We start from the raw sequence: 12928 nt of genomic DNA on the forward strand, positions 1-12928 counted from the left end.
GGAAATCTGCCATCCCTACCAGGACTGGCCTCTGTGTGACTCCAGACCCATAACAATGTGGTTGACTCTTAACTGCTCTCTGAAATAGCCTAGCAAGCCACTCAAGGGTGATTAGAGATGGGCAACAAATGCTGGCCTTGCCAGTGACATGCACCCACATCCCATGGAAAAATGAAGGAAAAAAAGCCTTCCCACTTCATTTCCAATCAGTACTGTGGTAAGCCAACTGTTCTTAGTGAGCGACTATGTTCCTGCTGGCTTCTTGATAATGTGACTCCAAGAGATGAAATTATTGTACTAACTGGCATTTTATCAACTTGTTTTTCTGAGTGAAACTCTACCGTGTGTTTGCTTTCCATTTACCTGGGAGTCCGTGATCCCGGGAACGCTGTAAATTCAAAGAACCTAGATCCATGGCTAAATGAGTGGTCAATTCAAACAGCCTCTCCCGCAACTCGTCTGCCAACATCTTGTCCTGTGTCTGAAGTTTGGAGGGTCTGCCCAACAGTCCTCGCATGAGGGGATCGATTCCACCTAATACACACACATACACAAGAGTAAAACATGAGTTCTTAATGCATCTCCGATAGTTAAAGATCTCCAAAGGAGCAACATAGAAATATCTGTGACAATGAATTATTACCCAACGAAAATACCATTGAAACAAACTACCCAAGATGAGCTATGTCCCTTAATGGATTGGAGTTCATAAACCAACCCTGATATAAGAGTGAACAGCAATGCTGAACAGCCAGGGGAGTCAGAGATAGGCAATGATTCATTGCTTTCCAGCTGTAAACTGTAACTATCTGTTATCAGGTAACATCCCTCATCCACACCTGAGGTGAATCTGGAGGGAAGGGGCAGGATTCCACTCAGAATAACCTCCTGAATTCTGACAGGGTTGAACATTCATAACAAACAATAACTTGCAGCAGAGTAAAATAAAGATACAAGGTTCTACACAATTAAATGCAGAATAGAATCCTCTCTTTGTCTGTGTGAGAAGTGATCAATGATGAATGGATGATGCCCAATAATTATTACAATCTAAACAAGGCAGATCAAAGTCAAATTCAGGCACAGAAACCAGCCAATAGAAGCTTGAAATAGAAACATGAAAATGCTAGAAATGCTGAGCAGGTCTGGCAGCATTTGTGGAGATAGAAACAGAGAAACGTTCATTAACTCTGTTTCTCTCTCCACAGGTGCTGCCAGGCCTGCTGAGTGCTTCAACATGCTCTGTCCTTCAATATGCTCTGAAGAAGGGTCATACGGACTTGAAACATTAACTCTGTTACTCTCTCCACAGATGCTGCCAGACCTGCTGAGCTTTTCCAGCATTCTGTTTTTATTTCAGATTTCCAGCATCCGCAGTATTTTGCTTTTATCTGAGTGTTCCAGCATTCCGTTTTTTTTCAGATATCCGGCGTCTGCAGCATTTTATGTTTGCTGCAGCAACAGCAATTCATTGTGTTCCATGAAAATCATGACCTCACAAGTCAAATAAAACTGTCAAAAATTCAGATGACATGTTGAAGACAGCAGTGCAGGAAACCAGCTAATATAGCGCAGATGAAAAGCACCTTAATTTCTTGAAACAGGGTTTCGAGTTAAAACCTTCTCTTGTTAATAAACGTGAAAGGATGGGCTGAAGTGCTGATATCCCACAGGCTGATGTTCAAAGCGGAAGATGCAGGATTTTTCTTTGTGTTAACAATATGGCTTCTATTTTTAACTGACCTCGTTGGTAAAATGACAGACTGAACTAAGTGTCCATTTACATCGACGCACCAGCGCCTGACAGAACATTCTGGAACAAATTCATAAAGCGATATTCTTGGGCCTGAATTTCACGCTTGGTGTGCACGCTAAGTCGGCGGGAGCGGAAGTGGATGTGGAATCCACTCCTGGCTGCGGTCACATTACAAACGAGATTTCACGCTGGATGGCCAGTTAAGGTTCGCCCAGCGCGAAACACATCCTCTCAATGGTCGGCAAAGGCTGGGTGACGCCGAAGCCTGTCGGGCGGGGGTCCAATGGCGACCCGGCGGGCACTTTAAAACCGGCCGAGGCAGCTCCCTGAAGGTTGCCAAGGGAGAATCTTTGGAGTCTGTCCAGGTAACCATTTCATTCGAAATGGGCCTGTGTGCCCTGAGGGCCTGTGTGCCCTGCAAGGTGTCCCTCAGCTGGGGTTGGCCAGACTGCAATGGTGCAGTAGGTAGAGAGTGGACAGATCAATGCTTCTCTGTGATTTCAAGAGAAGAGTAGCCATAACACCAATGAAAGAACTAAGATAGGTGGAGGACCCCAAACCTCCTCATTCTGATGAGGTACGAGATGGGTGCCTTGGAGTTGGAGAGTCGCCACCCACGTTGGTTATCCGGTCGTAGAGAGGCAGCGGTCTTTGACGAAGGTAAGAGTGCAGTGCACAGAGGTGAGAGCGTCGGATTGTGCCAACATTCTTGTGTAATCTCATCATTAATGGGAGCCTCAAATCTGGAGTCCCCATTGATTATTGAAAGATGCTGGCACCATGATGCTGATCTCCATTATCTCACCAGGGTGCCTGGCATGCACAGTGACAGTGTGATGACTTAAACTAATGATGTGTCTTTGTTCTCCCCTAGAATCGCCAGCTCGTCCACTAATGCAGGACCCTGAAGAGTCACTCTTGACGTCAGAGGACCACTGGGGTTTAGATGCACCTGCGTCACACACCTTCTCTGAACCAAGCACCAGCGCAAGTACCAGCACCTCAGCAGCCTTGACACTCAGCAGCCATCCATCCAGTCAGGCCAGAGCAGTGAACAGCCTCGGCACCTGTGAGTGTCTGAGGATGTAAGCATTATAGGAGCTGCCAGGGTACCTTGCACAGACTTGCAGAATCTGCGTCTTGTGGTCACAAACTATCTGCACGTTCAGCCCTTCATGTTGACAAAGGTACCCGGCTGACCCACTGGCGCTTTGATGACCACATGTGTGCAGTCGACTGCACCTCTGGCTTGCTCAGCCTGGCTGGTCTCGTCCTTATGGAAATGAATAAATGTCATTACCCGCCTGAACAGAGCATCAGTCACCAGCTTGACGCAACTCTGGACAGCTGATTGGGAGACTCCACAAAGATCCCCCATTGACGGCTACTGTGACCATCAGAGCCACTGGCATGGGGTGTGCACCCACACAGTTGGAGGTGATCTCAGGCCCAATCATCTGACAAATGGAAGTCACAGTCTCCCTGGAGAGGTGGAGCATCCTTTGGCATTGCACTTCGGACATGTTGAGGTAGCTGCATCGCTGCCTGTAAACTTTGGCCTTGGACTGCTAGCTGGCCCTGCGCCCACTGTGCCTGCGCCTCTCCTCTGACAGGTCGCTCCCCTGGAAGCTGCATTGGGACACCAGGCCTCCTCTCTCTTCTGCCCCTCTTCGTCCTCAGAGGAGGTGGCATCAACGGAGACCACAATCCCTATTACCAGGGTAACAGAAGGCTGTCTGATATCTGGAAGGGTCCAAATGGTCATAATCCTGAGGGGGCCTTGGAGATACCAATGACTCCTGAAATGAAGCCTGGAAATGCTAAGAATGAAGCTCAGAACAGAGATGAAGCTGTCAAGTTCAAATAAGCAAGAAGCTATCTCCTAAACTCCTCACCAATTACACTGGCAATACTGCAGACCCATTTTATCCAATCCTTGGATGAGGTTTTGTTAAAAGTGGGCAGCCCGCCTGCCCGTTTTGCCTGTGCAACAAGCGTGAAATTGCATGAGCAACATAAAATTGGGATCAATTGCCTTTTTAATGGCCTTAAGTGGCCCTTTAATTGTTGGTGGGTGCGGCTCTGACACCCACGCGCGTCCGCCAACCTGACAATTGCTTGCATGCGGGATGACATCGGAATGTTTGCCTGATGTCATCTTGCACAATTTCACACCTGATCAGGTCGGGCGCGCACTTGCCCACGAGACATAAAATTCTGGCCCTGGTCTTCTGTCAATCCCCTCTTCTGGTCAAATCTGTGCCTGAGCAGCGCAACCTGAGAATAAATGCATCATTCCTATTCCCAGGAAGTGCACATTGAGTGGATAACCAGGTGGCAGTATTAATCTCTACCTGGACATTAAGGGAATGAAATCTCTTCATGTGATAGAGCTGATGGGAGCTTTCAGACTGGGACCTTTATAACCACATGATATTAATGGCATTCTCCCTTTGTGGGAGACCAGCCAGATTCGCATCTCCCTTCCTCTCTCTGATCTCCACTTTGCTGGGTCTCTCTATGGAATTCGATGAAATCAGAGCTAAGACTGGACAGGGCAATTAAGACATGTCTAATGCAACAACTGTCAACTGACTGGTATAACTAATGTCACTGACTGCTGCCTGGAAACAGCTGGATGCATAAAGTGCTGTTTTCACTTGGTTGCGTTTTATGCCTCAGAAATACGTAGAGAGGACACACACCAGTACAAGTGCTTCTATAAAATGGGAAGCTTCTAGCTGCTTCTTTCATTTTAATTTAGTTTCTCTTTCTCAGTTATCACACCCAGGCTTGACTAACAGCACAGAGAACAGAAAAAAGTCAACAGCCACATGTAACAGCGAACAATAGAATAATTGACTACTCCAACCTTCATAGCCACAGAGAGTGCAAAGTCACTGGTGGATAGAGGCTGTAAATCAGGTTCCAACAGTTAGCATTAGCTCTGTGCTGGTGTAGGGGGAAAATAGGTTCTCTGTTTGCTGTGGCACACATACTTGCAGGTCAGGTGTCGCCTATGCACAACCTCCTGGCCTCCATCCTGTACACTCATCCCTTTCCACAAAGCACAGGAACATTGGAATCCTGAGAGGGATATGTGGGTGCTTAATGGATACCAGGTGGCCAGATTATGGCCTGAATTTTACCCTTGGGGTACACCCGAGGTTGGCGCAGCCAGGAGCGCTATCAATGTGATCTTATGCTGGCTGGCCAATTAACGGCTTGAGAAAAGGCTCAGCACTGTCGTCTGGGGGCGGGAAGAGGGCGGGTGCCGATGTCACCGTGAGTACTGGTGAGCGCTTCCAGTGAGCTCCCTGAAAGCAGACAGCTGCCTCAGGGAGCTGCCAACCTCCACAGAATAAACAAATCAACAAAAATGCTGCAAAAAATGTCCATGCAACACAATTAAGCACATAAAAGCATACCTCATAAAAAATCGTACCCAGATATTGCTTTTTACTTTAAATCGTCATGAAGCTATTAATGTATATAACATGTTGTTGGAAAGTTTTTTTAAAAATAGAGGTTTAGTCTGCAGGTGTGTCTTAATTGGATTAAAGCTAGCTAGCCTGGGTGCTTTGATGTGTACTATTTTTGGGGTGTAAGAGAGGTAGAGAGCATTTGCATTTTGTTGAATAGAGCATTCAAGAAGGGGAGTGAAATCTGGCACCTAGCTAGCTGAGACCAAGCAATGTTTATATTACTAGTAAAATTGGTACTATGAAAGGGGTTTTATTGTTAGAAGAGGTGGAGTTCAAAGGGACTGGTGATACAATGAGAATTTACATTCAATGAGATGTGCTGGGTATAACTGACAGCAGTTTTGTGTGTGCAGAGCAGAGACAATGTAAGATCAAAGCCTGTAAGCACACCACTGTGTCTGCAAAGGAACCAAAGCGAAAGCCTCATTTTGAATGTGTAAGGTGAAAATACTTTGTCTGGTGTATGGTTAAGTCTATGGACTGTTGTTGCCTTAATGGAGATTAGTTTGGGAATTTGTTAAAAGTTATGACAGTAGTAATTTGTGGCAATGTGTGTATGTTTAACTTGTGTAAATTAATAAATGTCTCATTAAGTTTGATATAGAAACCTCTCGAGAACTGATGGTCTTATGCCTGAATTTAGAGCTGCATCTCAAACGTACCATATGAAAATATAGGTTATGACAGTTGTTTAAAGTTTCCCTCTGGGATTTTTAAATAACTCAGCTCTATCAACTGCATTGGTCATAACAAATCCTAACAGAGATTTCATCCTGCCCTTGGATGAGGTTTGAGCAAAAATGTAAAGCCCACCTGTCCAGTTGGCCCATTTGCCAACCGTAAGGCTGGACAGACCATGAAAAATCGCTGACAATTGGGCCATTAATGGGCTTAATTGCCTGCTTAATTCTGCAAAAGTCGGAAGCGCGCCCGCCAAGTGAAATATCGCGCGATGATGTTGGGACACTCAGCCAGCATCATCTCATGCGATCTTACACCCGTTTGGGTCGGGTCACAAAATTCTGGCCTAGGGTCACAACGGGGTCATGGGAGGGAAACTGGGGCAGATAATTTCTCAGGACAGAATTTGGGTTAAAAATGAGACTTTGGCTCATTTTATTGTCAAATTGCCTGAAAATGGATTCTTCTCTTTGAAGAAAAATTCAGGTGCACATATCAGCTGGAATATCATTTCCTACCAGAATTTTGCCCATTTTTAGAGTAGACAACTAGACCTTCCCTCAACTTGTGAAGCAGAAAACCAAGATAAAAACAAAATACTGCGGATGCTGGAAATCTAGAACAAAAACAAAAATACCTGGAAAAACTCAGCAGGACTGACAGCATCTGCGGAGAGGGATACAGTTGACGTTTCGAGTCCGTATGACCCTTCATCTGATGGTCTTATGACCTGCTGAGTTTTTCCAGGTATTTTTGTTTTTGTTGTTGAAGCAGAAAACCAAGTTCTCTAACATCATATGTATGGTGGAATGGAAAGCTATTTTATCAAATAAGATTTCTCAGATGCTGGGGATTGTGTGAAGCTGTATTTATTGCCCATATCTATGTGCCTTGGAGTGGTAGATCTGGTAGGCCTTCTTGACTTGCTGGAGCCCTCACAATGATGTCAGTTAGGAATTTTTTTTTATTCATTCATGGGATGTGGACATCGCTGGCTAGGCCAGCATTTATTGCACATCCCTAATTGCCCTTCTTCAGGGGGTATTTAAGTGTCAACCACATTGATGTGGGTCTGGAGCCACATGTAGGCCAGACCAGTTAAGGACGGCAGATTTCCTTCCCTAAAGGACATCAGTGAACCAGATGGGTTTTTAACGACAATCGGCCATGGTTTCGTGGTCATCATCAGAATTTTAATTCCAGATTTAATTTTCATCTGCCACGGTGGCATTCGAACCCAGCTCCCCAGAGCATTACCCTGGGTCTCTGAATGACTAGTCCAGTGACAATACCACTATGCCACTGTCTCCCCCTGATAGAATATTAAACCAGGCATGATGGAGGATCAGTGATATATGCCCCCAGGCAGGCTGTGTGACTTGGTGTCCGTATGATCTTGATTTTATGCAACCAATAACTTGATTTTCCTGGTGCTTGCCTCAGGAGAAAGTTTATTCCCAGGACTTGCTTATTCCTTAGCCCTTTGGCTGTCTCACCAGAAGGAACTGTTGGTGCTAGTACTGGGACCTGTACAGATGAACACTTTCCTCTCCATTTTACCAGCTCTAGGCATTTCTTCAACAGACCTGAATTAGGAGGCCTGTGGGCTGTGTTCATGAAACAAAACTGCCCTCAACCCAAAGACTTGAACAGGGACAGTTTACTTTGGGTGTGGTGCTGGGCATAGATAGATAGAAAGAAAAAATAGGCACTTAAATATTCAGCTGTATGTCATAAACCATATTCACTTAGAGCTAGAATCTATTTACTGCAAACACCACACTATTTGGCCATTCATGAAGTCTAACTCTGCTTTAAGTATCAGTGCAATGTCTCAGGATGAGTATGCTGCAATAATATTAAAGACGGTTACCTACCTTCCTTGATCAGTCTCCAGGGAGTGAAGAAAGCCAGGTGCAGGTCAAGGTTTTTGAATTCAGGGTGTTCCTGGTAGTTTTCACCAAGGCGGGACAGCTTTGGCTGAATGCTGAGGTGTCCGAACCGGAAAGCTGCTGTTGAGAAAACATTGGCAATACTGGGATCTACAGATTCGTCGTATCCTTCATAAGCCTGGAGAAATTTCGCCGTTGCCTTTTTCCCAATTACCAGCGGAACATAGTCTCTGTGGTTTAATATCTGTAGCAGTGAGAAAAGTTACCATTCAGTGTAGTTCGATCGGTAAATGCTGTGTTGGAAAATGATCTGTTCACCTCCGATTACAGGTCTGGCACACAGAGAGTTTAAGGCTTCTGCCACTGCTGGGGTTTGGGAGTGAGTGTGACAGAAATTTGCATTTTCATCTTGGAACCTAGGGTACTAAAGGGGTTCAGAAAATAATAATCAGGTTCAGAAGCCCCGATCAAAAGGTCCTCTCCATTCACCCTCCTCTGAGCGCGTCTCATGTTGGCCAACTTCTTTACTCTTTCTTCTCTATTGTTATCCTTGCATCTTCCCCCAATGACCGTAGCACTCAACATCTAATCAGACCAAAACCTAATATGACAATATAAAGGAGTGTGGATAACATTGGCAGAGCAGCATTTATTGCTCATTGCAAACTTTGCCTAAGGACATAAAGAGTCAACCACAGAATGTGGGAATGACACCACATGTAAGCCAGTCCTGGTTAGGGTGACAGGATCACTTTCTGAAGATTGGGTATTAAAAATAAAATAATCTGGTATTCACCACAACTGACTAGATTTATTAGATTCAGTTTCACAACTTAATATGATGCGATTTGAAATCTAATCAGTGGGTCACATTACTGTGATTTTACCAGTCAGGTTTTCTCTCTACCTGTTGAAAAGCTCCCAGGATTTTTCTTGCTTCAAGGTAGGTTGTATCTCCACTCCAGTGAGGGTTCAGCCTCTTCAGCTCTCTCGCTAAGCGATTGTGTTCCCGTAGAAATACTGTATGGAATGTTAATATCCCCAGGTGCTCGTTCACACGTACATCACCTGTGGTGAACATGATTGGTGTTGGTAAGTTTTACCTTTGTACTGTTAATGAAGGAAGGCAAACACAGAGAAATATCAATAGAACAGGCATCTTATATGGATTACAGGGTGCAGTATGATCAGGAATGGTTTCATGAAGAGTGCAAATGAAACTCAGGAAGGATTATGGATCCCTTCTAAACAGCAAGATGGTGCACTATCCGGTCAATAAAACACCAGTGGATAATCCTTAGCTTTGTTTGTGGTGAGTCAAAGCATTTAGTCTCTTATAATGTGGTTTACTAAAGCCCAATACCAAAGATGGCTCCCCCCTTCCCAGGAAATGTCTAACAATATAGCTCGCTCTTCTGCTTTCCTCCTGCTCATAATCTTTCTCACTCCTTTTATTGTACACCACACCTAACGGGAATTTCCTCCCTTTTCTTTCACTTATCATTGCCCTCAAAAAGGTACTTTTGCTCTTATTTCTCTACATCACTTACTATCATTGAGTCCAGAAAGGAAGAATCATGCATTAGATTTTCTACTGAATGGTAGTTCCAAGAATTGTAGGGGGAGAAATTGGACCTTATTGTCCCTATTTTCCGGGTGTAAAAATGGGGCTTGTGGGTTCATTTTAAAGAGCCAAACTCACATGTCCAAATAACATCAGAAGCATGTTTGACACCAGATTGGTTTGGGTGCTGTAAAGGTTCTCCTGACATCAGTCTAAAACAGGCATTAGGCTCCTTAAGTATACAAAGAAGGAGTCAAATGTCTGTTTTAGGACTCTTTTCCCAAAATAGTGAACAACTAGCTGGAGCTTTACCTGTGAAAGCTGCAGTTAATTGTTGTAGTTTTAATGTGGAATGAAGAGGGTGCAGCATCTGCCTCCACAGCAATGCCACTGCCGGCCCTGCCTTGAATCCACTCCCTATCGCCTGCCCCAACAATACCTAACTGATATTCATCCTCATCTCACCTTTGAGCTGCACCTGACCTTAGTAAAATGAAGACTGAGGCCCAATATTGATCAGGCCTCAGGTCTTTCTGCTCCTTTGTAAATCAATCAATGTCATTTTTTGTGATTCCAGCAATAAGAAATTACTTTACAGTGATGATCTAAGGATCAGTTTATTTCATTATTTACTAGGCTAATACCAGGAATGGGCGGGTTGTCTTATGAGGAAAGGCTGGACAGGTTAAGCTTGTATCCATTGAAATTTATAAGATTAAGAGGTGACTTAATTGAAACCTTTAAGATCCTGAGGGGTCTTGACAGGGTGGATGTGGAGAGGATGTTTCCTTTTGTGGGAGAATCTAGAACTAGGGGTCACTGTTTAAAAATAAGGGATCGCTCATTTAAGACAGAGATGAGGAGAAATTTTTTCTCACAGAGGGTTGTGAGTCTTTGGAACTCTCTTCCTCAAAAGGCAGTGGAAGCAGAGTCTTTGAATATTTTTAAGGCAGAGCTAGATAGATTCTTGGTTAACAAGGGCGTGAAAGGTTATTGGGGGTAGGCAGGAGTGTGGGGTTGAGGTTACATTCAGATCAGCCATGATCTTACTGAGTGGCAGAGCAGGCTTGAGGGGCCGAATGGCCTACTCCTGCTCCTAATTCGTATATTCGTATTTTAAAATCTAATTAGTCAATGCTCACTTCGTTCTGCAATGTGAGTGGTTGAGTCTCCTACTCTTTTCATGATCATTAGAAGAACTCAGAGTGCAGTGCTATACAGTGGTCCTGAAATTCTACAGGGGTTCCTGAAAAACAAGGTAAATAACTAAAAACTGAGTAATGGCCAGAGACCGGCAGAACCACTGTGGATTCTGTGAGCGATTGCCTAGAAATTGATGCCTCTTTTTCTGCCTTTGCTAATATGGTGGCTAGTACTCCTCCAACTCAGAATGTGCAAACATCAGCTATTTTGGAAGCTTTTGTACCCATTTTAAGCCTGTCAGCCAATTTCTAGGCCAATATCTGCTAACACCTTTCAATCTAAATTCCTGTGAAGGGTGTTATACAATTGTAAGGGTGCAGCTGTATATGTGAAAGGAATGCCCTGTATGAAGGTGGCATGTGACAGGATTTCTTGATCCAGCCGTTACTCACCAGCAATAAAACATGGAGTTGAGTTTTGACCGGCGAAACAGCCTTCCCCCACGCCTCCACAAAGGTTGCTTGAAATGGTGCTAAATGGTAAATATTCCAATCCATTGTCAGAGTATTCCTCATTGACAGCCAACAGGCCAAGCTCATTGGTGAGGTTTCTGAGTTTGTTGGCCAGACACTCTGTGCTGCCATAGACTTCATTAACATCAAGGAAAGAGGTCAGGGCATTGATCTGCTGACGAGTGTTAAAGTCTCCAAACAATGAGCCCAGTTCACCACTTCCACACGCAGGAGCCGATCGGAAGAAAGGCAAGCAGGTGTTCCTATCCTTGATCCTGGTGTCTCTTGGAGGTATCTGTCAGGAAAGATATACAACACTTTTAGAAATGGTTAATCACAAATCGTGCCATAAAGACCAACAGAAGGAATGTGAAACAGATTAGTAGGTTCACTGGGTTCGTGGTAGTTCAGCTGGTTAGCCAGGAAACTGGTTTTTGGATTAAAACACGAGTATGAAAGTAAGTGGTAAAACCTCTGTCTGGAATCAGTGGATGAGAAATTTGGGAAGGAACAACAGTTTTTCTCATGCTAGACTTCAATATGGTGACTAGAATGTGGATACCTATTAAAAGCTGGAGGTTTAATAGCTCGTCATAGTAGTAAATGTTAAAAAGAAAGGAATCGGTGCATAGTATCCACGCCTGAAACAGGCATTAAGCCTTTTGCATATGCAAATAAGAGGCCCGCTGCCTCTAAATCAGTCTGCCTTGAGTACAGCTAGTACTCAGGAAACCAGGCCTCCATTTGGCCTATTGGATTGTTAAACTGGAAACAACAAGGGTTATTTACTTTGGAATAGAAGAGAGTGAAGGGAGGTTTCATTGAAGTGAATAAAATTATGAGGGTCCCAGATCGAGTGGATAGGAAGGATCAATTTACCTCAGCAGATAAGTCAATAACCCAGGAGACATAGGTTTAAAGTAACAGCAGATTGATTGTATTGATGCACCTTGTGATCCATGTGTAAAAGTTGAATCTGATTGTACTTTTGTGAATGTGATTTTGAAATGTTTTGGAATGTTCTTCCAGATATTTTATGAATAAAGTATATTTTTCAAAAAAGAAACAGCAGGATTAAAGGGAAGTTGAGGAGAAATCTTTCCATCCAGAGGGTATTGGGGGTCAGGAACTCACTGCCCAAAACCCTCATCGCATTTTTAAAAAAAAGCTTGAACATGCACTCGAAGAGCCAAAACCTACAGGGCTAAACACCTAGAGCCGGAAAGCGGGATTAAGCTCTGGGTTGCTCTTTTTCTGCCAGCCCAGACATGATGGGCTTCCTTCTGTTCTGCCAATTTTTAATGTTTCTATATTTCTTAAACAATGAGTTTTCAAAGGTACTTTTCAAAATGTGAGGCTAAGAGGAACACGTGTGCCCCCTCACTCCACATCTGAAGATTGCTGGCTGCAGGTGAACGCCAATCTTGACCGATCCCTGCAACTCTCCACCCCCCCCCTCCCTCCCCCCTTACCCCCAATCCAATTGCAGTCCCATTTCTCAGCTGAAGTTGGATCTAAAATTCACATTCGCACCACACAAGTGCCAGGCAAGGACCATCTCCAACAAGGGAGAATCTAAGCATCGCCACTTGATGTTCAATGTCATTACCATCACTGAATCCCCCACTATCAACATCCTGGGGGTTACCATTGATCAGAAACTGAATTGGACTAGCCATATAAATACTGTGGCTACAAGAGCAGGTCAGAGACTAGGAATCTTGTGACGAATAACTCACCTCTTGACTCCCCAAATCTTGTCCACCATCTACAAGGCATAAGTCAAGAGTGTGATGGAATACTTCCCACTTGCCTGGATGAGAGCAGCTCCTACAACACTTGACATCATCCAGGACAAAGCAGCCCACTTGATTGGCACCCCATCTACAAATGTT

General features: G+C 44.3%; 1 protein-coding gene across 1 annotated transcript in view; it reads right to left on the reverse strand.

The window, feature by feature from the left end:
- The window catches only part of LOC144684585 (eosinophil peroxidase-like), a 48612-nt gene that overhangs the window by 16685 nt on the left and 18999 nt on the right, over positions 1-12928 (reverse strand). Inside the window, exons 7-10 of the mRNA XM_078548554.1 lie at positions 10974-11328; positions 8722-8882; positions 7800-8058; positions 364-534 (exon numbers count right to left, since the gene is read on the reverse strand). Of these exons, the coding sequence (XP_078404680.1) occupies positions 364-534; positions 7800-8058; positions 8722-8882; positions 10974-11328 (946 nt within the window). The remainder of the gene's footprint in view (positions 1-363; positions 535-7799; positions 8059-8721; positions 8883-10973; positions 11329-12928) is intronic.

Source organism: Cetorhinus maximus, chromosome 9, assembly GCF_964194155.1.
Source record: "Cetorhinus maximus chromosome 9, sCetMax3.hap1.1, whole genome shotgun sequence".
Classification (NCBI taxonomy): domain Eukaryota; kingdom Metazoa; phylum Chordata; class Chondrichthyes; order Lamniformes; family Cetorhinidae; genus Cetorhinus; species Cetorhinus maximus.